Source organism: Pleurodeles waltl, chromosome 5 (genome assembly GCF_031143425.1).
Source record: "Pleurodeles waltl isolate 20211129_DDA chromosome 5, aPleWal1.hap1.20221129, whole genome shotgun sequence".
In the NCBI taxonomy this organism is placed as follows: domain Eukaryota; kingdom Metazoa; phylum Chordata; class Amphibia; order Caudata; family Salamandridae; genus Pleurodeles; species Pleurodeles waltl.
In genome coordinates this window covers 154,130,093-154,156,112 of record NC_090444.1, presented here as the reverse complement: position 1 = coordinate 154,156,112, position 26,020 = coordinate 154,130,093, and the positions used below count along the sequence as shown (strand labels likewise).

At 46.6% G+C, this 26,020-nt stretch overlaps 1 protein-coding gene across 2 annotated transcripts in view; it reads right to left on the bottom strand.

Annotated features, from left to right (window-relative positions):
• Positions 1-26,020, bottom strand: part of TP53BP2 (tumor protein p53 binding protein 2) — a 317,637-nt gene that overhangs the window by 27,037 nt on the left and 264,580 nt on the right. For both annotated transcript variants that reach the window (XM_069233831.1, XM_069233830.1), the window contains exon 16: positions 1,347-1,513. In XM_069233831.1, coding sequence (XP_069089932.1) covers positions 1,347-1,513 — 167 coding nt within the window. The remainder of the gene's footprint in view (positions 1-1,346; positions 1,514-26,020) is intronic.

The window sequence follows — 26,020 nt, the reverse complement described above, 5'->3', positions numbered from 1 at the left end:
CCACGCTGAGAAGTGCCTCTGCACCCAAACTGGTCGCTTCTTGAAGTGACCTGCTGGTGCTGCCTTGGGCCTTGCCCTATACTTACCTTAACTCCAGAAGATTGGTCCTGTAAGTCACTGCTAAGTACCTGTATGCAGTATATGCTTTCCCCCATAGGATAACCTTGCCGTACCAAGAATTGCACTGTCAACATTTGAAAACTGTAAAAATTCATATCTCTAAAAGTACTTACCTGATTCTGCTATCTAAATTCATATAAAAGTATGTATTATTTTTATAAATTGGTGTCGGATTTCTTTGAGTGTGTGTGTGTGTGTGTCACTTACTGCCTTTGTGTGTGTAATACATGCTTATCACAACCCTTCGATATGCCTAACTGCTAGCCCACACTACCCCAAAAGAGTGCATTTGGGGTGTCATTTGTGCCTCTGTAATTCCTTTGGGGTTTGCTTGGACTCTTTACATCGTGTACCTCTTTTTGGTCCACTATATAAAGAACCAGCTTCCTACATGTTTCATAATCATGCTAGTTTATACTGCGCAAATAGAAACCCAATATGCACATCCAAGTGGTAAGAAGAGTCCCAGGATGAAAGAAGACAATAAAGGAAACGTTTTTAATATGGTTCTTACACAAAGCTAGAGGACTGATTTTGCAAGGATGGGTAGAGTTCCATATAATGCTGGCATCAATCTGAAAAGAGTGCCTGGCTGCCCAGATTCCTTCTACTGTGGGCACTGGGGCATTGCCAGAAAATATTTGTGTTCCCCATAGCATACATGCCATACTGTAGTGTGCTTAAAAGGTAGAGTTAAAGCAATATATCTTGAATGAACAGGAGCTTTCCTATAAATAGTCTTCTGCTTTCGCCTCAAGGCATAAATCTTGCTTATACCAGCACATGAAGTGGAGCTGATTTATAGAGTGATAATGTAAAAAGAGCATTCACAACACTTCATTGGAAAATGTCTATATTGGACACCTTCAGTCATCTTAAGGTCAGATGTTTGAATTTCGACAGAAAGACAGATGTACTCCATCATTCTTCAGAGGTCATTAAACGGAGTACAGAATCATCACTCACATTTTGAGGAGCAGTTACTGCCTGGCCAGGGGGCATGGAAAGCACTTTATCTTAACAAAATAACACAGTACCATTCATATGAGTAACAGTACATTTAATTTACAGCACTTACAAATGGTAGTGGAGTAGCATTAAGTGCTAATGAAAAACAAGCTAACTCAGTAAATGCACCTAGGCCAGCACAATTTACAGCAGAGAAAGGAGAAGGGTTCAAAAACAAACTAAGTGCATTGTCAAATTAGAAGGATGATAAGACATACCATACAAAAACTGAGAACACTGAGTGTAACCTTCCTCCATCTCTTCACATTTATCGGCTGCAGTTTGTAAGTCACTGTATGTCATGGCAAACACAGCTGCTCCAGATTCCACCAAGAACTTGCAAACTTGGACATTATTGCAAGAGGCAGCACAGTGTAGGGGGGTCCTAAAGATTTCCAAGGAGAGGGGGAAATGGAATCAATTAAGTACGCAATACATAAAATATAATTAACTAAGATTGAATATTCTACTATTAATCAACGAGGCAAAGTCAAAACCAGAAACATTTTCAGAAATCAACCAGTCCTTTGATCTTGCACATTATAGTTCTGCAACAACAGTTTGTGTGACCAATAAATCCAAATGACACACCAAGACTAAAGTAAAAAATAAAGTCTTGTAATGACTTGATGCCAGAGGCAGAGGCTGGAACACAGTCATTTTGAGACTGCAAATCTATTAAAGAACTGTAGTGACAGCCAGAAGCCCCGACAAATGCCATTCAGCACTAGGATCCCTACCTTTCATAATACTTCGGGCGAGAATAATCTTTATGGCTGTGTAATGCAGACTACTTTTGAAGACAAGGACTAAGCTCTTAAACCTATAATATGGGAAGGATTCCCTGCAATCTTTGTTCCTACTGTGTTGTAGCATTACTGCCACATTTTGGTGGACTGGGACTACTTCCTATGAGCTGGTAAAAAAAATCAGATCTGAATACTGAAGGTACCAAATGTGTCCTATCCATCAGGCCATGTGTGTGCCAACTTGTGAATGATAAGTGGCAGCCTTGCCTCATATCTTTCTGATGTACATGGGTGGAAGATGGTGATGCTAAGATAGTGGAGGAAGAATCTATGATCTCCTCTGTAGGCACCAGCTCTCTGCTGCTACCTCAAGGACACTTTGAATGTCATGAGGATGCAGGTCCGAATTGGGAATGTAAAGCAGCCCTGGCAAAAAATGCTTAACAGACCACTTTCATTCCTCTCCTCACTCTAGCTGCCACTTTCCATTCATCCATTCTCTTTCTCTTCGTCCCTCCTCTCACTCTTCTCCTGCTCTAGTTTTTTCTCTCCACAACCCCTTTTCTCTAAATTTTGAGACTGCGGCAATTAACCTCGGGGAACTTGGGAACGTGATACAGATCGTAGCAGCAGCGCCTGGCTTTCAAAAGCAGCATCCAAAGGATTCAGCCCAATAGGGAAATGCCCAACTGTACAAAAGATCAGTCCGATCCTGCGAGGCTGCTGAGTATCTTTCCAATCACAACAGTGTTGAAGAGCTTGTGTCTTGGCCACGTCGACAGAATGATTGTTAGAATTATGTACAAAAGAAGGAATCTGAGGCAGACGCAGAACATTCAACAGAAGAGTTGTAGGTGCGTACATGGTAGAATTTTATATATTTCTACAGCAGTTTAAAATCATTGTACATATGTTATCCTTCACATTTAGGCTGTTATACATTAATACAATCTTTCATATTCTAGATGTTTTTGTTGCGTCATATCTGTTCCACATTTTCGGTTTAAATCTGTTTACCAAAGGAAAAAAACAATGTGGGGATAATTTTGATTATTAAAAAAAATAAAAAATAAAATGGGCAAATATCTATACAAATTGTGAGTGATTTGACTCCCCCAGGCTTTAGGGTTGTTGTTAATTAGCGTTTCTAAAAACACACCTGACAAATAGCACGGCGACCCACCACCTTTCACTGGTCCAAGTTTAGAAATTTTCAAACTTTTTACAGTGAAGACAAGAGTTGATTCAGTTTAGTTAAGATGGTTGGTCGACAGACTGAGTATGTCAGTTTTAATGTATTGTAAAGCATATTCCTTTTGGTATGTGAGACCACAGAGGAGTATGAAATTACTTGCATCTTTACGTTGTTTTGGGTGCTCACTGAGCATGTGTGTGCCCAGTAAGCAGAAGATGGTAGCAAGTACTATCCAATGCCTTAACAGCAAGTTAACTGCATATTCAGGCTGTGTTGAGTCTATGTTCAGAGGTATGTCAACATTGCGCTGTTGTGAGGTGGTGTGCAGTCTTGATTGGCTTCGCTGCCAACACCAAACTATGTGCAGTCTATGCTGTGTTTGTAAAAGGAAAATGTCACTTACCCAGTGTACATCTGTTCGTGGCATTAGTTGCTGCAGATTCACATGCTGTGCATAGTCCGCCGTCTGGTGTTGGGTCGGAGTGTTAAAAGTTGTTTTTCTTCGAAGAAGTATTTTCGAGTCACGAGACCGAGGGACTCCTCCTACTTTGGTTCCATTGCGCATGGGCGTCGACTCCATGTTAGATTGTTTTCCCCGCAGAGGGTGAGGTAGGAGTTGTGTATGTTAGTAATAGTGCCCATGCAATGGAATGAATAAGTATGTACAAAATGAAGGTTAAAGTAATATATTTACAAATGTACAAATGTTGAAGATTACTTCCAAACGGCTACAGGCTCCCGGGGAGGCGGGTGGGCGCATGTGAATATGCAGCGACTAATGCCACGAACAGATGTACACTGGGTAAGTGACATTTTCCGTTCGGTGGCATGTGTAGCTGCAGATACACATGCTGTGCATAGATTAGTAAGCAGTTATCTCCCCAAAAGCGGTGGTTCAGCCTGTAGGAGTGGAAGTAGTTTGAAATAAAGTTCTTAGTACAGCTTGACCTACTGTGGCTTGTTGTGCAGATAACACGTCTACACAGTAGTGCTTAGTAAATGTGTGAGGCATAGACCATGTTGCTGCCTTACATATTTCGTTCATTGGAATATTTCCTAGAAAGGCCATGGTAGCACCTTTCTTTCTGGTTGAGTGTGCCTTTGGTGTAATAGGCAGCTGTCTCTTTGCTTTAAGATAGCAGGTTTGGATGCACCTAACTATCCATCTAGCTATACCTTGTTTTGATACTGGATTTCCTGTATGAGGTTTTTAAAATGCAATAAATAGTTGTTTTGTTTTCCTAATTAGTTTTGTTCTGTCAATGTAGTACATTAGTGCTCTTTTGATGTCTACTGTATGTAGTGCTCTTTCAGCTATTGAGTCTGGCTGTGGAAAGAACACTGGCAATTCTAATGTTTGATTTAAGTGGAACGGTGAGATGACCTTTGGTAAGAATTTTGGGTTGGTTCTTAGAACTACCTTATTTTTGTGTATTTGAATAAATGGTTCTTGTATAGTAAATGCCTGAATTTCACTTACTCTTCTTAGAGATGTAATGGCAATGAGAAATGCAACTTTCCACGTTAGATATTGCATTTCGCAAGAATGCATGGGTTCGAAAGGTGGACCCATGAGTCTTGTTAAGACAATATTGAGGTTTCATGAAGGAACAGGTGGTGTCCTTGGTGGTATAATTCTTTTTAGGCCTTCCATAAATGCTTTAATGACAGGTATTCTAAATAGGGAAGTTGAATGAGTAATATGCAGATATTGCTGCGAGATGTATCTTTATGGAAGAGAAAGCTAGATTTGACTTTTGCAAATGTAGTAAATACCCTACATCTTTGGAGATGCATGCAATGGTTGAACTTGATTATTATGGCAGTAGCAAACAAATCTTTTCCATTTACTTGCATAGCAGTGTCTAGTGGATGGCCTTCTAGCTTGTCTTATGACCTCCATACATTCCTGTGTGAGGTTTAAGTGTCCAAATTCTAGGATTTCAGGAGCCAAATTGCTAGATTCAGCGATGCTGGGTTTGGATGCCTGATTTGTTGCTTGTGTTGTGTTAACAGATCTGGCCTGTTGGGTAGTTTGACATGAGGTACTACTGACAGGTCTAGTAGTGTTGTATACCAAGGTTGTCTTGCCCATGTTGGTGCTATTAGAATGAGTTTGAGTTTGTTTTGACTCAATCTGTTTACTAGATATGGAAGGAGAGGGAGAGGGGGAAAAGCGTATGCAAATATCCCTGACCAATTCATCCATAGAGCATTGCCTTGAGATTGCCGGTGTGGGTACCTGGATGCGAAGTTTTGGCATTTTGCGTTTTCTTTTGTTGCAAATAGATCTATTTGAGGTGTTCCCCAAATTTGGAAGTAAGTGTTCAGGATTTGGGGGTGAATTTCCCATTCGTGGACCTGTTGGTGATCCCGAGAGAAATTGTCTGCTAGCTGGTTCTGGATCCCTGGAATAAACTGTGCTATTAGGCGAATGTGGTTGTGAATCGCCCAATGCCATATTTTTTGTGTTAGGAGGCACAACTGTGTCGAGTGTGTCCCTCCTTGTTTGTTTAGATAATACATTGTTGTCATGTTGTCTGTTTTGACAAGAATGTATTTGTGGGTTATTATGGGTTGGAATGCTTTCAACGCTAGAAATACTGCTAACAATTCGAGGTGATTGATATGAAACTTTCTCTTGATGTACGCCCCATTGTCCTTGTATGCTTCGTTGATTGAGGTGTGCCCCCCACCCTGTCATGGAAGCATCTGTTGTTATCACGTATTGTGGCACTGGGTCTTGGAAAGGCCGCCCTTTGTTTAAATTTGTACTGTTCCACCATAGAAGCGAGATATATGTTTGGCGGTCTATCAACACCAGATCTAGAAGCTGACCCTGTGCTTGTGACCATTGTGATGCTAGGCACTGTTGTAAAGGCCTCATGTGCAATCTTGCGTTTGGGACAATGGCTATGCATGAGGACATCATGCCTAGGAGTTTTAATACCATCTTTGCATGTACTTTTTGTGTTGGATACATAGCTTGTATCACCTTGTGAAAATTGTGAACCCTTTGTGGACTTGGAGTGGCTATCCCCTTTGTTGTGTTGATTGTCGCTCCTAAGTATTGCTGTGTTTGACACGGCAGAATGTGTGACTTTGCATAGTTGATGGAGAAACCCAGTTTGCAAAGGGTTTGTATAACATAATCTGTGTGGTGTGAACACTTTGTTAGCGAGTTGGTTTTTATTAACCAATCGTCTAGGTACGGGAACACGTGTATTTGCTGCCTTCTGATATGTGCAGCTACTACTGCTAGACATTTCGTAAAGACTCTTGGCGCGGTTGTTATTCCGAATGGCAACACTTTGAATTGGTAATGTATTCCTTTGAATACGAACCGTAGGTATTTCCTGTGCGAGGGATGTATCGGTATATGGAAATACGCGTCTTTTAGATCTAAGGTTGTCATGTAGTCCTGCTGTTTCAGTAGTGGTATTACATCTTGTTACGTGACCATGTGAAAGTGTTCTGATTTGATGAAGGTGTTTAATGTTCTGAGATCTAATATCGGTCTCAGAGTTTTGTCCTTTTTTGGTATTAGAAAGTACAGTGAGTAAACTCCTGTGTTCTTTTGTGGACCTGGTACTAATTCTATTGCGTCTTTTTGCAGTAATGCTTGAACTTCTAGTTGTAGAAGGTCTAAATGCTGTTTTGACATATTTTGTGTTTTCGGTGGGACGTTTGGAGGGAGTTGGAGAAATTCTATGCAATAACCATGTTGGATAATTGCTAAGACCCAAGTGTCTGTTATCTCCTCCCAAGATTTGTAGAACTGGCTTAGTCTTCCCCCCACTGGTGTTGTGTGAAGGGGTTGAGTGACTTGTGAGTCACTGCTTGTTTTGAGGGGTTTTGGGCCCTTGAAATTTTCCCCGGTTTCTTGGGAATTGGCCCCCTCTGTATTGGCCCCGAAAGCCTCCCCTTTGATACTGTCCCTGGTAGGTAGACGGTGTTGTTTGTGAGGTGCTGGCTTGTGTGGCTTGACCTCGAAACCCTCATCTGAAAGTAGTTTTGCGAAATGTGCCTCTGCCCTGCGGGGAATAGAGTGCGCCCATGGCTTTAGCCGTGTCAGTGTCTTTCTTTAATTTTTCAATTGCAGTGTCCACTTCTGGTCCAAACTGTTGTTGTTCATTGAACGGCATATTGAGCACTGCCTGTTGTATCTCAGGTTTGAAGCCGGATTTGCGCAGCCATGCGTGCCTCCTTATCGTTACAGCAGTATTTATAGTTCTTGCAGCTGTATCTGCTGCATCCATAGAAGAACGGATTTGGTTGTTGGATATGTTTTGTCCCTCTTCAACCACTTGTTTTGCCCGTTTTTGGAATTCTTTGGGGAGGTGTAGGAAGTTGGCTCTGTATGTGCTATTTCAAAGTAAGGAATAGCATGCACAGAGTCCAAGGGTTCCCCTTAGAGGTAAAATAGTGGTAAAAATAGATAATACTAATGCTCTATTTTGTGGTAGTGTGGTCGAGCAGTAGGCTTATCCAAGGAGTAGTGTTAAGCACTTGTTGTACATACACATAGACAATAAATGAGGTACACACACTCAGAGACAAATCCAGCCAATAGGTTTTGTATAGAAAAATATATTTTCTTAGTTTATTTTAAGAACCACAGGTTCAAATTCTACATGTAATATCTCATTCGAAAGGTATTGCAGGTAAGTACTTTAGGAACTTCAAATCATCAAAATTGCATGTATACTTTTCAAGTTATTCACAAATAGCTGTTTTAAAAGTGGACACAGTGCAATTTTCACAGTTCCTAGGGGAGGTAAGTATTTGTTAGGTTAACCAGGTAAGTATGACACTTACAGGGCTTATTTCTTGGTCCAAGGTAGCCCACCGTTGGGGGTTCAGAGCAACCCCAAAGTCACCACACCAGCAGCTCAGGGCCAGTCAGGTGCAGAGTTCAAAGTGGTGCCCAAAACACATAGGCTAGAATGGAGAGAAGGGGGTGCCCCGGTTCCGGTCTGCTTGCAGGTAAGTACCCGCGTCTTCGGAGGGCAGACCAGGGGGGGTTTTGTAGGGCACCGGGGGGGACACAAGCCCACACAGAAATTTCACCCTCAGCAGCGCGGGGGCGGCCGGGTGCAGTGTAGAAACAAGCGTCGGGTTTGTAATGGAAGTCAATGGGAGATCTAGGGATCTCTTCAGCGCTGCAGGCAGGCAAGGGGGGGGTTCCTCGGGGAAACCTCCACTTGATCAAGGGAGAGGGACTCCTGGGGGTCACTCCTCCAGTGAAAGTCCGGTCCTTCAGGTCCTGGGGGCTGCGGGTGCAGGGTCTCTCCCAGGTGTCGGGACTTAGGATTCAAAGAGTCGCGGTCAGGGGAAGCCTCGGGATTCCCTCTGCAGGCGGCGCTGTGGGGGCTCAGGGGGGACAGGTTTTTGTACTCACAGTCTTAGAGTAGTCCTGGGGTCCCTCCTGAGGTGTTGGATCGCCACCAGCCGAGTCGGGGTCGCCGGGTGCAGTGTTGCAAGTCTCACGCTTCTTGCGGGGAGCTTGCAGGGATCTTTAAAGCTGCTGGAAACAAAGTTGCAGCTTTTCTTGGAGCAGGTCCGCTGTCCTCGGGAGTTTCTTGTCTTTTCGAAGCAGGGGCAGTCCTCAGAGGATGTCGAGGTCGCTGGTCCCTTTGGAAGGCGTCGCTGGAGCAGGATCTTTGGAAGGCAGGAGACAGGCCGGTGAGTTTCTGGAGCCAAGGCAGTTGTCGTCTTCTGGTCTTCCGCTGCAGGGGTTTTCAGCTAGGCAGTCCTTCTTCTTGTAGTTGCAGGAATCTAATTTTCTAGGGTTCAGGGTAGCCCTTAAATACTAAATTTAAGGGCGTGTTTAGGTCTGGGGGGGTTAGTAGCCAATGGCTACTAGCCCTGAGGGTGGGTACACCCTCTTTGTGCCTCCTCCCAAGGGGAGGGGGTCACAATCCTAACCCTATTGGGGGAATCCTCCATCTGTAAGATGGAGGATTTCTAAAAGTTAGAGTCACTTCAGCTCAGGACACCTTAGGGGCTGTCCTGACTGGTCAGTGACTCCTCCTTGTTTTTCTCATTATCTTCTCCGGCCTTGCCGCCAAAAGTGGGGCCTGGCCGGAGGGGGCGGGCAACTCCACTAGCTGGAGTGTCCTGCTGGGTTGGCACAAAGGAGGTGAGCCTTTGAGGCTCACCGCCAGGTGTGACAATTCCTGCCTGGGGGAGGTGTTAGCATCTCCACCCAGTGCAGGCTTTGTTACTGGCCTCAGAGTGACAAAGGCACTCTCCCCATGGGGCCAGCAACATGTCTCGGTTTGTGGCAGGCTGCTAAAACTAGTCAGCCTACACAGATAGTCGGTTAAGTTTCAGGGGGCACCTCTAAGGTGCCCTCTGTGGTGTATTTTACAATAAAATGTACACTGGCATCAGTGTGCATTTATTGTGCTGAGAAGTTTGATACCAAACTTCCCAGTTTTCAGTGTAGCCATTATGGTGCTGTGGAGTTCGTGTTTGACAGACTCCCAGACCATATACTCTTATGGCTACCCTGTACTTACAATGTCTAAGGTTTTGTTTAGACACTGTAGGGGTACCATGCTCATGCACTGGTACCCTCACCTATGGTATAGTGCACCCTGCCTTAGGGCTGTAAGGCCTGCTAGAGGGGTGTCTTACCTATACTGCATAGGCAGTGAGAGGCTGGCATGGCACCCTGAGGGGAGTGCCATGTCGACTTACTCGTTTTGTCCTCACTAGCACACACAAGCTGGCAAGCAGTGTGTCTGTGCTGAGTGAGAGGTCTCCAGGGTGGCATAAGACATGCTGCAGCCCTTAGAGACCTTCCTTGGCATCAGGGCCCTTGGTACTAGAAGTACCAGTTACAAGGGACTTATCTGGATGCCAGGGTCTGCCAATTGTGGATACAAAAGTACAGGTTAGGGAAAGAACACTGGTGCTGGGGCCTGGTTAGCAGGCCTCAGCACACTTTCAATTGTAAACATAGCATCAGCAAAGGCAAAAAGTCAGGGGGCAACCATGCCAAGGAGGCATTTCCTTACACAACCCCCCCCCAAACGAAAGAGGATGAGACTAACCTTTCCCAAGAGAGTCTTCATTTTCTAAGTGGAAGAACCTGGAAAGGCCATCTGCATTGGCATGGGCAGTCCCAGGTCTGTGTTCCACTATAAAGTCCATTCCCTGTAGGGAGATGGACCACCTCAACAGTTTAGGATTTTCACCTTTCATTTGCATCAGCCATTTGAGAGGTCTGTGGTCAGTTTGAACTAGGAAGTGAGTCCCAAAGAGGTATGGTCTCAGCTTCTTCAGGGACCAAACCACAGCAAAGGCCTCCCTCTCAATGGCACTCCAACGCTGCTCCCTGGGGAGTAACCTCCTGCTAATGAAAGCAACAGGCTGGTCAAGGCCATCATCATTTGTTTGGGACAAAACTGCCCCTATCCCATGTTCAGAGGCATCAGTCTGCACAATGAACTGCTTAGAATAATCTGGAGCTTTTAGAACTGGTGCTGAGCACATTGCTTGTTTCAGGGTGTCAAAGGCCTGTTGGCATTCTACAGTCCAGTTCACTTTCTTGGGCATTTTCTTGGAGGTGAGTTCAGTGAGGGCTGTCACAATGGATCCATATCCCTTCACAAACCTCCTGTAATACCCAGTCAAGCCAAGGAATGCCCTGACTTGAGTCTGGGTTTTTGGAGCTACCCAGTCCAGAATAGTCTGGATCTTGGGTTGGAGTGGCTGAACTTGGCCTCCACCTACAAGGTGTCCCAAGTAAACCACAGTTCCCTGCCCTATCTGGCATTTGGATGCCTTGATAGAGAGGCCTGCAGATTGCAGAGCCTTCAAAACCTTCTTCAGGTGGACCAGGTGATCCTGCCAGGTGGAGCTAAAGACAGCAATATCATCAAGATAAGCTGTGCTAAAGGACTCCAAGCCAGCAAGGACTTGATTCACCAACCTTTGGAAGGTGGCAGGGACATTCTTTAAACCAAAGGGCATAACAGTAAACTGATAATGCCCATCAGGTGTGGAGAATGCTGTTTTCTCTTTTGCTCCAGGTGCCATTTTTATTTGCCAGTACCCTGCTGTCAAGTCAAAGGTACTTAGGAATTTGGCAGCACCTAATTTGTCTATGAGCTCATCAGCTCTTGGAATTGGATGAGCATCTGTCTTGGTGACAGAATTGAGCCCTCTGTAGTCCACACAAAACCTCATCTCTTTCTTTCCATCTTTGGTGTGAGGTTTGGGGACTAAGACCACTGGGCTAGCCCAGGGGCTGTCAGAGCGCTCAATTACTCCCAATTCCAGCATCTTGTGGACTTCCACCTTGATGCTTTCCTTAACATGGTCAGATTGTCTAAAGATTTTGTTCTTGACAGGCATGCTGTCTCCTGTGTCCACATCATGGGTACACAGATGTGTCTGACCAGGGGTTAAGGAGAAGAGTTCAGGAAACTGTTGTAGGACTCTCCTACAATCAGCTTGCTGTTGGCCAGAGAGGGTGTCTGAGTAGATCACTCCATCTACTGTGCCATCTTTTGGGTCTGATGACAGAAGATCAGGGAGAGGTTCACTCTCTGCCTCCTGATCCTCATCTGTTACCATCAACAGATTCACATCAGCCCTGTCGTGAAAGAGCTTAAGGCGGTTCACATGGATCACCCTCTTGGGGCTCCTGCTTGTGCCCAGGTCCACCAGGTAGGTGACCTGACTCTTCCTTTCTAGTACTGGGTAAGGGCCACTCCATTTGTCCTGGAGTGCCCTGGGAGCCACAGGCTCCAGAACCCAGACTTTCTGCCCTGGTTGGAACTCAACCAGTGCAGCCTTTTGGTCATACCAAAACTTCTGGAGCTGTTGGCTGGCCTCAAGGTTTTTGGTTGCCTTTTCCATGTACTCTGCCATTCTAGAGCGAAGGCCAAGTACATAGTCCACTATGTCCTGTTTAGGCTCATGGAGAGGTCTCTCCCAGCCTTCTTTAACAAGGGCAAGTGGTCCCCTTACAGGATGACCAAACAGAAGTTCAAAGGGTGAGAATCCTACTCCCTTCTGTGGCACCTCTCTGTAAGCGAAAAGCAGACATGGCAAGAGGACATCCCATCTCCTTTTGAGCTTTTCTGGGAGCCCCATGATCATGCCTTTTAATGTCTTGTTGAATCTCTCAACCAAGCCATTAGTTTGTGGATGGTATGGTGTAGTGAATTTATAAGTCACTCCACACTCATTCCACATGTGCTTTAGGTATGCTGACATGAAGTTGGTACCTCTGTCAGACACCACCTCCTTAGGGAAACCCACTCTGGTAAAGATACCAATGAGGGCCTTGGCTACTGCAGGGGCAGTAGTCGACCTAAGGGGAATAGCTTCAGGATACCTGGTAGCATGATCCACTACTACCAGGATATACATATTTCCTGAGGCTGTGGGAGGTTCTAGTGGACCAACTATGTCCACACCCACTCTTTCAAAGGGAACCCCCACCACTGGAAGTGGAATGAGGGGGGCCTTTGGATGTCCACCTGTCTTACCACTGGCTTGACAGGTGGGGCAGGAGAGGCAAAACTCCTTAACCATGTTGGACATATTGGGCCAGTAGAAGTGGTTGACTAACCTCTCCCACGTCTTGGTTTGTCCCAAATGTCCAGCAAGGGGAATGTCATGGGCCAATGTTAGGATGAACTTCCTGAACAGCTGAGGCACTACCACTCTCCTAGTGGCACCAGGTTTGGGGTCTCTGGCCTCAGTGTACAGGAGTCCATCTTCCCAATATACCCTATGCGTTCCATTTTTCTTGCCTTTGGACTCTTCAGCAGCTTGCTGCCTAAGGCCTTCAAGAGAGGGACAGGTTTCTTGTCCCTTACACAGCTCCTCCCTTGAGGGTCCCCCTGGGCCTAAGAGCTCAACCTGATAAGGTTCAAGCTCCAAAGGCTCAGTTCCCTCAGAGGGCAGAACTTCTTCCTGAGAAGAGAGGTTCCCTTTCTTTTGCTGTGTTGCAGTTGGTTTCCCAACTGACTTTCCTGTTCTCTTGGTAGGCTGGGCCATTTTTCCAGACTCCAGCTCTACTTTTTCACCCTGTGCCTTGCACTGTGCTCTTGTTTTCACACACACCAGTTCAGGGATACCCAGCATTGCTGCATGGGTTTTTAGTTCTACCTCAGCCCATGCTGAGGACTCCAGGTCATTTCCAAGCAGACAGTCCACTGGGATATTTGAGGAGACCACCACCTGTTTCAGGCCATTGACCCCTCCCCATTCTAAAGTAACCATTGCCATGGGATGTACTTTTCTCTGATTGTCAGCGTTGGTGACTGTGTAAGTTTTTCCAGTCAGGTATTGGACAGGGGAAACCAGTTTCTCTGTCACCATGGTGACACTGGCACCTGTATCCCTCAGGCCCTCTATTCTAGTCCCATTAATTAAGAGTTGCTGTCTGTATTTTTGCATGTTAGGCGGCCAGACAGCTAGTGTGGCTAAATCCACCCCACCCTCAGAAACTAGAGTAGCTTCAGTGTGGACCCTGATTTGCTCTGGGCACACTGTTGATCCCACTTGGAGACTAGCCATACCAGTGTTACCTGGATGGGAGTTTGGAGTGGAACCTTTCTTGGGACAGGTCTTGTCTCCAGTTTGGTGTCCATGCTGTTTACAGCTATGACACCAGGCCTTTTTGGGATCAAAGTTTTTACCCTTGTACCCATTGTTTTGTGAAGAGGCTCTGGGCCCACCCTCCTGTGCAGGTTTTTGGGGGCCTGTAGAAGACTCTTTACTATTTTTAGTTTTGGTTGTCTCATCACCCTTCCCCTGGGGAGTCTTTGTGACCCCTTTCTTTTGGTCACCCCCTGTTGAAGTCTTGGACACCCTTGTCTTGACCCAATGGTCCGCCTTCTTTCCCAATTCTTGGGGAGAAATTGGTCCTAGGTCTACCAGATGCTGATGCAGTTTATCATTGAAACAATTACTTAACAGGTGTTCTTTCACAAATAAATTGTACAGCCCATCATAATTACTTACACCACTGCCTTGAATCCAACCATCTAGTGTTTTCACTGAGTAGTCAACAAAGTCAACCCAGGTCTGGCTCGAGGATTTTTGAGCCCCCCTGAACCTAATCCTGTACTCCTCAGTGGAGAATCCAAAGCCCTCAATCAGGGTACCCTTCATGAGGTCATAAGATTCTGCATCTTTTCCAGAGAGTGTGAGGAGTCTATCCCTACACTTTCCAGTGAACATTTCCCAAAGGAGAGCACCCCAGTGAGATCTGTTCACTTTTCTGGTTACACAAGCCCTCTCAAAAGCTGTGAACCACTTGGTGATGTCATCACCATCTTCAAATTTTGTCACAATCCCTTTGGGGATTTTTAACATGTCAGGAGAATCTCTGACCCTATTTATATTGCTGCCACCATTGATGGGTCCTAGGCCCATCTCTTGTCTTTCCCTTTCTATGGCTAGGAGCTGTCTCTCTAAAGCCAATCTTTTGGCCATCCTGGCTAACAGGAGGTCATCTTCACTGAGAGCATCCTCAGTGATTTCAGAAATGTGGGACCCTCCTGTGAGGGACTCACTATTTCTGACTAACACAGTTGGAGACAGGACATGAGGGGTCCTGTTCTCCCTATTTAGGACTGGAGGAGGGACATTGGCCTCCAAGTCACTAATTTCTTCCTCTGTGAGGTCATCATCAGAGGGGTTGGCTTTTTCAAACTCTGCCAACAGCTCCTGGAGCTGAATTTTGGTAGGTCTGGAGCCAATGGTTATTTTTTTGATATTACAGAGAGACCTTAGCTCCCTCATCTTAAGATGGAGGTAAGGTGTGGTGTCGAGTTCCACCACATTCATCTCTGTATCAGACATTATTTTGCTAAAAGTTGGAAGACTTTTTAAAGAATCTAAAACTGTTTCTAGAATCTAATTTCAAACTTTTAACAAACTTTTAAACTCTAAAAGACAATGCTAAACAGGGACTTAACACACAAGGCCCTAGCAGGACTTTTAAGAATTTAGAAAAATTTCAAATTGCAAAAATCAATTTCTAATGACAATTTTGGAATTTGTCGTGTGATCAGGTATTGGCTGAGTAGTCCAGCAAATGCAAAGTCTTGTACCCCACCGCTGATCCACCAATGTAGGAAGTTGGCTCTGTATGTGCTATTTCAAAGTAAGGAATAGCATGCACAGAGTCCAAGGGTTCCCCTTAGAGGTAAAATAGTGGTAAAAATAGATAATACTAATGCTCTATTTTGTGGTAGTGTGGTCGAGCAGTAGGCTTATCCAAGGAGTAGTGTTAAGCACTTGTTGTACATACACATAGACAATAAATGAGGTACACACACTCAGAGACAAATCCAGCCAATAGGTTTTGTATAGAAAAATATCTTTTCTTAGTTTATTTTAAGAACCACAGGTTCAAATTCTACATGTAATATCTCATTCGAAAGGTATTGCAGGTAAGTACTTTAGGAACTTCAAATCATCAAAATTGCATGTATACTTTTCAAGTTATTCACAAACAGCTGTTTTAAAAGTGGACACTTAGTGCAATTTTCACAGTTCCTAGGGGAGGTAAGTATTTGTTAGGTTAACCAGGTAAGTAAGACACTTACAGGGCTTAGTTCTTGGTCCAAGGTAGCCCACCGTTGGGGGTTCAGAGCAACCCCAAAGTCACCACACCAGCAGCTCAGGGCCGGTCAGGTGCAGAGTTCAAAGTGGTGCCCAAAACACATAGGCTAGAATGGAGAGAAGGGGGTGCCCCGGTTCCGGTCTGCTTGCAGGTAAGTACCCGCGTCTTCGGAGGGCAGACCAGGGGGGGTTTTGTAGGGCACCGGGGGGGGGGACACAAGCCCACACAGAAATTTCACCCTCAGCAGCGCGGGGGCGGCCGGGTGCAGTGTAGAAACAAGCGTCGGGTTTGTAATGGAAGTCAATGGGAGATCTAGGGATCTCTTCAGCGCTGCAGGCAGGCAAGGGGGGGGTTCCTCGGGGAAACCTCCACTTGATCAAGGGAGAGGGACTCCTGGGGGTCACTCCTCCAGTGAAAGTCCGGTCCTTCAGGTCCTGGGGGCTGCGGGTGCAGGGTCTCTCCCAGGTGTCGGGACTTAGGATTCAAAGAGTCGCGGTCAGGGGAAGCCTCGGGATTCCCTCTGCAGGCGGCGCTGTGGGGGCTCAGGGGGGACAGGTTTTTGTACTCACAGTATCAGAGTAGTCCTGGGGTCCCTCCTGAGGTGTTGGATCGCCACCAGCCGAGTCGGGGTCGCCGGGTGCAGTGTTGCAAGTCTCACGCTTCTTGCGGGGAGCTTGCAGGGATCTTTAAAGCTGCTGGAAACAAAGTTGCAGCTTTTCTTGGAGCAGGTCCGCTGTCCTCGGGAGTTTCTTGTCTTTTCGAAGCAGGGGCAGTCCTCAGAGGATGTCGAGGTCGCTGGTCCCTTTGGAAGGCGTCGCTGGAGCAGGATCTTTGGAAGGCAGGAGACAGGCCGGTGAGTTTCTGGAGCCAAGGCAGTTGTCGTCTTCTGGTCTTCCGCTGCAGGGGTTTTCAGCTAGGCAGTCCTTCTTCTTGTAGTTGCAGGAATCTAATTTTCTAGGGTTCAGGGTAGCCCTTAAATACTAAATTTAAGGGCGTGTTTAGGTCTGGGGGGGTTAGTAGCCAATGGCTACTAGCCCTGAGGGTGGGTACACCCTCTTTGTGCCTCCTCCCAAGGGGAGGGGGTCACAATCCTAACCCTATTGGGGGAATCCTCCATCTGTAAGATGGAGGATTTCTAAAAGTTAGAGTCACTTCAGCTCAGGACACCTTAGGGGCTGTCCTGACTGGTCAGTGACTCCTCCTTGTTTTTCTCATTATCTTCTCCGGCCTTGCCGCCAAAAGTGGGGCCTGGCCGGAGGGGGCGGGCAACTCCACTAGCTGGAGTGTCCTGCTGGGTTGGCACAAAGGAGGTGAGCCTTTGAGGCTCACCGCCAGGTGTGACAATTCCTGCCTGGGGGAGGTGTTAGCATCTCCACCCAGTGCAGGCTTTGTTACTGGCCTCAGAGTGACAAAGGCACTCTCCCCATGGGGCCAGCAACATGTCTCGGTTTGTGGCAGGCTGCTAAAACTAGTCAGCCTACACAGATAGTCGGTTAAGTTTCAGGGGGCACCTTTAAGGTGCCCTCTGTGGTGTATTTTACAATAAAATGTACACTGGCATCAGTGTGCATTTATTGTGCTGAGAAGTTTGATACCAAACTTCCCAGTTTTCAGTGTAGCCATTATGGTGCTGTGGAGTTCGTGTTTGACAAACTCCCAGACCATATACTCTTATGGCTACCCTGTACTTACAATGTCTAAGGTTTTGTTTAGACACTGTAGGGGTACCATGCTCATGCACTGGTACCCTCACCTATGGTATAGTGCACCCTGCCTTAGGGCTGTAAGGCCTGCTAGAGGGGTGTCTTACCTATACTGCATAGGCAGTGAGAGGCTGGCATGGCACCCTGAGGGGAGTGCCATGTCGACTTACTCGTTTTGTCCTCACTAGCACACACAAGCTGGCAAGCAGTGTGTCTGTGCTGAGTGAGAGGTCTCCAGGGTGGCATAAGACATGCTGCAGCCCTTAGAGACCTTCCTTGGCATCAGGGCCCTTGGTACTAGAAATACCAGTTACAAGGGACTTATCTGGATGCCAGGGTCTGCCAATTGTGGATACAAAAGTACAGGTTAGGGAAAGAACACTGGTGCTGGGGCCTGGTTAGCAGGCCTCAGCACACTTTCAATTGTAAACATAGCATCAGCAAAGGCAAAAAGTCAGGGGGCAACCATGCCAAGGAGGCATTTCCTTACAGGAGGTGCTCGATGAGATGCTGCATCTCGTCCCAATGGGCTCTGTCATATCGCGCTAGGAGTGCCTGCGAGTTGGCGATGCGCCACTGATTTGCAGCTTGTACTGCAACCCTTTTCCCGGCTGCATCAAACTTTCGGCTCTCCTTGTCTGGAGGTGGTGCGTCGCCTGATGTGTGCGAGTTGGCTCTTTTACGAGCTGCTCCTACGACAACTGAATCTGGTGTCAGTTGTGATGTAATAAAAGCAGGGTCTGTGGGTGGTGCCTTGTATTTCTTCTCCACCCTTGGGGTTATTGCTCTGCTTTTAACTGGCTCCTTAAAGATTTGTTTAGCGTGCCTTAGCATTCCCGGGAGCATAGGAAGGCTTTGATAATTGCTATGGGTGGAGGACAGGGTGTTAAAAAGGAAGTCATCCTCCATAGGCTCTGAATGTAGCGATACGTTATGAAACTCTGCTGCCCTAGCTACCACCTGAGCATACGCTGTACTGTCCTTAGGTGGTGAGGGCTTAGTGGGGTACGACTCAGGGCTATTGTCCGATACTGGGGCGTCATAGAGATCCCATGCGTCCTGGTCATCTTGGCTCATGGTGGTATGAGCTGGTGATTGTGACGGAGTCTGTGCCGGTGATATATGAGTTGCCAGTGGTGGAGAGGGTGGTGGAGTTACCTTCTTTACCACTTTTGCTGGTGGTGTTTTTTCTTGTTGTTGGAAATCCAGTTTCCTTTTTCTTCTGATTGGGGGAAGGGTGCTGATCTTCCCTGTACCACTTTGTATAAAGATCCGCTTTTGCGTGTGATCTACAGCTGTTGTTTGTAATTCCTCCTCAAATCTGTGTTTTTGAAGTTGGGAGGACAGTGATTGTTCCTCTGAGTAGGAACTGGCTTTCGGTTCGGTTGCTGGGCGTTTTGGCACCGAAACCGTGTCTTTTGTTGTTTTCGGCTCCGAAGAGATTTTCCTCTTTTTCGGTGTCGTACCTTCTTGGCGTCGACCATCTTCGGTGCCGCTATCTCTGTGGCAAGCAGCTTCGGTGCCGCTGTCTCGGTGTCGACCCTTTTCTGCGGCATTTTCTCGGTCCACAGATTGCTGCGTGCCTGTGTCTCGACCTGAGTCGGACGATCTCGGCACCAGCTCGCCCTTTTTCGGTGCCGATGGACGGTCACCTACTTTATGGGTTGAGCCATGGCCTGTCGGCAGTGGCGTTCCCTGGGCTTTGTCTGTTTTTCTGTGTGATGCTTGTTTCGACGTCTTACTCACGGTTTCTTCGACGTCGAATTCTTCGGAATCCGATTCGTGGATGGAGAATGTTTCTTCTTCTCCCTCTTCCTCGAACCGTTGTTGTCCTGTCGGCGTGGACGCCATCTGCAACCTTCTGGCTCTTCGGTCTCGGAGCGTTTTTCTCGACCGAAACGCTCGACAGGCCTCACACGTCTCTTCTTTGTGCTCGGGTGACAGGCACAAGTTACAGACCAAAGGTTGGTCTGTATAGGGATATTTACTGTGGCATTTAGGACAGAATCGGAACGGGGTCCGTTCCATCAGTCTCGATGTTGCACGCGGTCGGGCCGACCAGGCCCCGACGGGGGATCGAAATTACCCCGAAGGGCTACCGGAGCTCTTCAAGATTCGGTGTCGATTCTAATCTAACCCGATACCGAACGAAACAATACCGACGAATTTTCCGTTGATTCTGACTAACTTTCCGACCCGAAACACGGAGCGAAAAGGAACACGTCCGAACCCGATGGCGGAAAAAAAACAATCTAACATGGAGTCGACGCCCATGCGCAATGGAACCAAAGTAGGAGGAGTCCCTCGGTCTCGTGACTCGAAAAGACTTCTTCGAAGAAAAACAACTTGTAACACTCCGACCCAACACCAGACGGCGGACTATGCACAGCATGTGTATCTGCAGCTACCCATGCCACCCAACACAGAGTTCCACTGAATCTGGTTTTTGGGAGGTTAGGTTATTGTGTAATGCTGCTGCTGGGACCTATGGCAGCCACACAATGTATAAGTGGGATGTGCTGTGTACATGTGCTAGGTTCTGTCCTCAGTTTACTGTTGGACTAATGTGAAGCATCTAAAGGAAAGAAGCTCAAAAGTCTTGCAAACAAAGGAGAAGAAAATAAGTTACTTACCTGCAGGTTTGTCTTGTTGGAAATGATGATTAATATTACACACAAATGACGTTTTCCTGATCTGTTCAAAGTCATGTTAAATGACTCTCAGCACCGACTAAGGCCTGGAATTCTGAAAATCAGGCACACAAGATGGATGACCTCAGCAAAACACATTCAAATCAAGGATTCAAATGTAAACTGAACTTTAGTCTCTGGAAAGTTGATCTGCCATTCTCGAGTATTAGAAGAATGTCCCAATATTTTGAAGCAAGGATTCAGAGATACAGGAGTGTAAAAGAAACCAACAAATCTGTGCAAATGTGCACACAGAAAAAAGTATACCAAAAAACCTTATATTTTGGCATATGGTTTAGATGCATAAGTTAATCATAAATTTATGTTTTACATCCACTAACAGTAATTAACTTAAAACCATAAAGGGGGCATATTTGTGATGGAAGTTTGGCATCCCTCAAGCATTAATGTTGCGGATCTGGTTATGTAAACAAACAGCCCTTGTGGTAAAGTTGTAGCAAAGCATGAATTAAGGCAGAGGTTCTGGTGTATGAACTCTAATACTGGTTCCCTGACGGCATGAGAAGTGGATAACGAATAGTTTACCTGTAGGTGTAGTTTTGCAGCTTAAAATAATTTTCTGGATTCACATGCAACACATTATTCCGTCATCTAGTGGCTGGGTTTGGAATTTTCCAACTTTTTTTAGTCCTTTGTGTTATGTTTTTGCGGTGGTTGTTGGGCGTTGACTGATCTGCCCATTTGGTGCTTCCGTGATGTTGCGTCTCCTACGACGAAAGCTCCCATCTTTTCCTTTTTCCATTTTCTTTGTGGAGGTGGGTGGGTCGCTTGTGAATCCAGAAAGTTCTTCAAGTTGCAAAACTACACTTACAGGTAAGAAACTATTAATTTTGCAGCGTGAATCTTTTCTGGATACACATGCTGTGCATAGATTTTGTAGCGGTTTCTTATTCTTGTGGTGGCTGGGTTGAAGAGTTTATATTTGTAAACAGATATTTTAGTACCTGTTGTTCCACCTGTGCTTCTTTGTTCATCTGAATGTCAATACAGTAGTGTTTCGTAAACGTGTGCAGAGAAGACCATATTGCTGCCAAACATATAACTTGTAACTGTGTGTTTGCTAGAAAGGCAATGGTTGCTCCTTTCTTCCTAGTTGCGTGTGCATTTGGGGTTGAATTCAGTTTCCCCCCTGCTCTTGTGAGACATAGTTGGATGGTTTGGGTGATTCTTCTGACAACAGTCCCTTTTGTCACCACCTTCCCTATATTATTGTCTGCAAAAGACACAAATAGCTGGATTTGTCGGTCTGCCTTTGTCTTTTCTATGCAGTACATTAACGCTCGCCTTGTGTCTAGCATATGTAATGCTCTCTCTGCTTCACTCTTCGGGCTTTGGAAGCGCCTTGGTATTTCTATAGTTTCAGTGATGTGGAAATGTGACACTATCTTGGTAGAAACTGTGGCTCTGTCCACATAACTACTCTATCATGTAAGTTTGGTTTTAAATTGTGAGTGCTTGTATTTCACACTCTCTGTGAAGGGATGTTATGGTTACAAGAAATGCAGTTTTCAATGTGAGCATCTTTAATGTGGCTTTTTCTAGAGGTTCAAATGGTGTTTTCATCAACTGAGTTAGTACCACAGTCAGGTTCCATGTGGGTGTGGGTACTTTCCTTGATGTTACTATTCTTTTAGTCCCTTCTAAAAAACATTTGACTACTGGTTCTGTGAAAAAACATCTTCCTATGTGTCACCTTGTGTGGGCCAATACTGCTGCTAAGTATAACTTTAAAGAGAACTATGTTAACTTGCAGTCTAGCAGGTGTGCTAGATATTTTAACACTGTTGTTTCCCTTGTGTTTTTCTTTAATAGACCATTCTTTAGACACCATAAGGAGTGTTGTTTCCATTTTGTGATGTAACATTTCTTTCTAGTTGGCCTTGGTGCCTCTCTGAGGACAGCCATTGTGTTTACTGTAGTTTTAAATGACCGAACTCGAAGACTTGAGGAGCCAGGCTGAAAGACTCGGGTCTAGGTGCAGTATCCTTCCTCCTTCCATTGACAACAAGTCGTTTGTGTTGGTAGATTTAGAATGTTTTCCTGTGGCATTTCTGGGAGTTCGGAAAACCATGTCTCTGTCGCCCATTGTGGGACAATTAGAATTAGTGTCATCTTGCTTCTTCCCCATTTGTTGATCACCTTATCGGGGGCAAAGCATATGCAAATGTTCCTGACCAATTTATCAACAGGGCACGATTGTCGAAATGGTTGTCTGGATGCAAACGGTTTGGCATTTTGAGTTCTCTATAGTTGCAACTAGATCTATCTTTGGTGTTCCCAATTCCTGAAGACCTTGTTGATCACCTTCTGATTGATCTCCCATTCACGAGAGCATGTTGCTTGTGGCCTCAAGCCGTCCGGTTCCCTTGCCTGGAAGATGAACTGCTGTTATCTCTATGGACCTCTGTAAGGAAATGCCTCCTTGGCATGGTTACCCCCTGACGTTTTGCCTTTGCTGATGCTATGTTTTGAATTGAAAGTGTGCTGAGGCCTGCTAACCAGGTGTAGGAAGTTGGCTCTGTATGTGCTATTTCAAAGTAAGGAATAGCATGCACAGAGTCCAAGGGTTCCCCTTAGAGGTAAAATAGTGGTAAAAAGAGATAATACTAATGCTCTATTTTGTGGTAGTGTGGTCGAGCAGTAGGCTTATCCAAGGAGTAGTGTTAAGCATTTGTTGTACATACACATAGACAATAAATGAGGTACACACACTCAGAGACAAATCCAGCCAATAGGTTTTGTATAGAAAAATATCTTTTCTTAGTTTATTTTAAGAACCACAGGTTCAAATTCTACAGGTAATATCTCATTCGAAAGGTATTGCAGGTAAGTACTTTAGGAACTTCAGATCATCAAAATTGCATGTATACTTTTCAAGTTATTCACAAATAGCTGTTTTAAAAGTGGACACTTAGTGCAATTTTCACAGTTCCTAGGGGAGGTAAGTATTTGTTAGGTTAACCAGGTAAGTAAGACACTTACAGGGCTTAGTTCTTGGTCCAAGGTAGCCCACCGTTGGGGGTTCAGAGCAACCCCAAAGTCACCACACCAGCAGATCAGGGCCGGTCAGGTGCAGAGTTCAAAGTGGTGCCCAAAACGCATAGGCTAGAATGGAGAGAAGGGGGTGCCCCGGTTCCGGTCTGCTTGCAGGTAAGTACCCGCGTCTTCGGAGGGCAGACCAGGGGGGTTTTGTAGGACACCGGGGGGGACACAAGTCCACACAGAAATTTCACCCTCAGCGGCGCGGGGGCGGCCGGGTGCAGTGTAGAAACAAGCGTCGGGTTCGCAATGTTAGTCTATGAGAGATCTCGGGATCTCTTCAGCGCTGCAGGCAGGCAAGGGGGGGATTCCTCGGGGAAACCTCCACTTGGGCAAGGGAGAGGGACTCCTGGGGGTCACTTCTCCAGTGAAAGTCCGGTCCTTCAGGTCCTGGGGGCTGCGGGTGCAGGGTCTCTCCCAGGCGTCGGGACTTTAGGTTCAAAGAGTCGCGGTCAGGGGAAGCCTCGGGATTCCCTCTGCAGGCGGCGCTGTGGGGGCTCAGGGGGGACAGGTTTTTGTACTCACAGCCTTAGAGTAGTCCTGGGGTCCCTCCTGAGGTGTTGGATCGCCACCAGCCGAGTCGGGGTCGCCGGGTGCAGTGTTGCAAGTCTCACGCTTCTTGCGGGGAGCTTGCAGGGATCTTTAAAGCTGCTGGAAACAAAGTTGCAGCTTTTCTTGGAGCAGGTCCGCTGTCCTCGGGAGTTTCTTGTCTTTTCGAAGCAGGGGCAGTCCTCAGGGGATGTCGAGGTCGCTGGTCCCTTCGGAAGGCGTCGCTGGAGCAGGATCTTTGGAAGGCAGGAGACAGGCCGGTGAGTTTCTGGAGCCAAGGCAGTTGTCGTCTTCTGGTCTTCCTCTGCAGGGGTTTTTCAGCTAGGCAGTCCTTCTTCTTGTAGTTGCAGGAATCTAATTTTCTAGGGTTCAGGGTAGCCCTTAAATACTAAATTTAAGGGCGTGTTTAGGTCTGGGGGGTTAGTAGCCAATGGCTACTAGCCCTGAGGGTGGGTACACCCTCTTTGTGCCTCCTCCCAAGGGGAGGGGGTCACAATCCTAACCCTATTGGGGGAATCCTCCATCTGCAAGATGGAGGATTTCTAAAAGTTAGAGTCACCTCAGCTCAGGACACCTTAGGGGCTGTCCTGACTGGCCAGTGACTCCTCCTTGTTATTCTCATTATTTTCTCCGGCCTTGCCGCCAAAAGTGGGGCCTGGCCGGAGGGGGCGGGCAACTCCACTAGCTGGAGTGTCCTGCTGGGTTGGCACAAAGGAGGTGAGCCTTTGAGGCTCACCGCCAGGTGTGACAATTCCTGCCTGGGAGAGGTGTTAGCATCTCCACCCAGTGCAGGCTTTGTTACTGGCCTCAGAGTGACAAAGGCACTCTCCCCATGGGGCCAGCAACATGTCTCGGTTTGTGGCAGGCTGCTAAAACTAGTCAGCCTACACAGATAGTCGGTTAAGTTTCAGGGGGCACCTCTAAGGTGCCCTCTGTGGTGTATTTTACAATAAAATGTACACTGGCATCAGTGTGCATTTATTGTGCTGAGAAGTTTGATACCAAACTTCCCAGTTTTCAGTGTAGCCATTATGGGGCTGTGGAGTTCGTGTTTGACAAACTCCCAGACCATATACTCTTATGGCTACCCTGCACTTACAATGTCTAAGATTTTGTTTAGACACTGTAGGGGTACCATGCTCATGCACTGGTACCCTCACCTATGGTATAGTGCACCCTGCCTTAGGGCTGTAAGGCCTGCTAGAGGGGTGTCTTACCTATACTGCATAGGCAGTGAGAGGCTGGCATGGCACCCTGAGGGGAGTGCCATGTCGACTTACTCGTTTTGTCCTCACTAGCACACACAAGCTGGCAAGCAGTGTGTCTGTGCTGAGTGAGAGGTCTCTAGGGTGGCATAAGACATGCTGCAGCCCTTAGAGACCTTCCTTGGCATCAGGGCCCTTGGTACTAGAAGTACCAGTTACAAGGGACTTATCTGGATGCCAGGGTCTGCCAATTGTGGATACAAAAGTACAGGTTAGGGAAAGAACACTGGTGCTGGGGCCTGGTTAGCAGGCCTCAGCACACTTTCAATTGTAAACATAGCATCAGCAAAGGCAAAAAGTCAGGGGGCAACCATGCCAAGGAGGCATTTCCTTACACAACCCCCCCCCAAACGAAAGAGGATGAGACTAACCTTTCCCAAGAGAGTCTTCATTTTCTAAGTGGAAGAACCTGGAAAGGCCATCTGCATTGGCATGGGCAGTCCCAGGTCTGTGTTCCACTATAAAGTCCATTCCCTGTAGGGAGATGGACCACCTCAACAGTTTAGGATTTTCACCTTTCATTTGCATCAGCCATTTGAGAGGTCTGTGGTCAGTTTGAACTAGGAAGTGAGTCCCAAAGAGGTATGGTCTCAGCTTCTTCAGGGACCAAACCACAGCAAAGGCCTCCCTCTCAATGGCACTCCAACGCTGCTCCCTGGGGAGTAACCTCCTGCTAATGAAAGCAACAGGCTGGTCAAGGCCATCATCATTTGTTTGGGACAGAACTGCCCCTATCCCATGTTCAGAGGCATCAGTCTGCACAATGAACTGCTTAGAATAATCTGGAGCTTTGAGAACTGGTGCTGAGCACATTGCTTGTTTCAGGGTGTCAAAGGCCTGTTGGCAGTCCACAGTCCAGTTCACTTTCTTGGGCATTTTCTTGGAGGTGAGCTCAGTGAGGGCTGTCACAATGGATCCATATCCCTTCACAAACCTCCTGTAGTACCCAGTCAAGCCAAGGAATGCCCTGACTTGAGTCTGGGTTTTTGGAGCTACCCAGTCCAGAATGGTCTGGATCTTGGGTTGGAGTGGCTGAACTTGGCCTCCACCTACAAGGTGGCCCAAGTAAACCACGGTTCC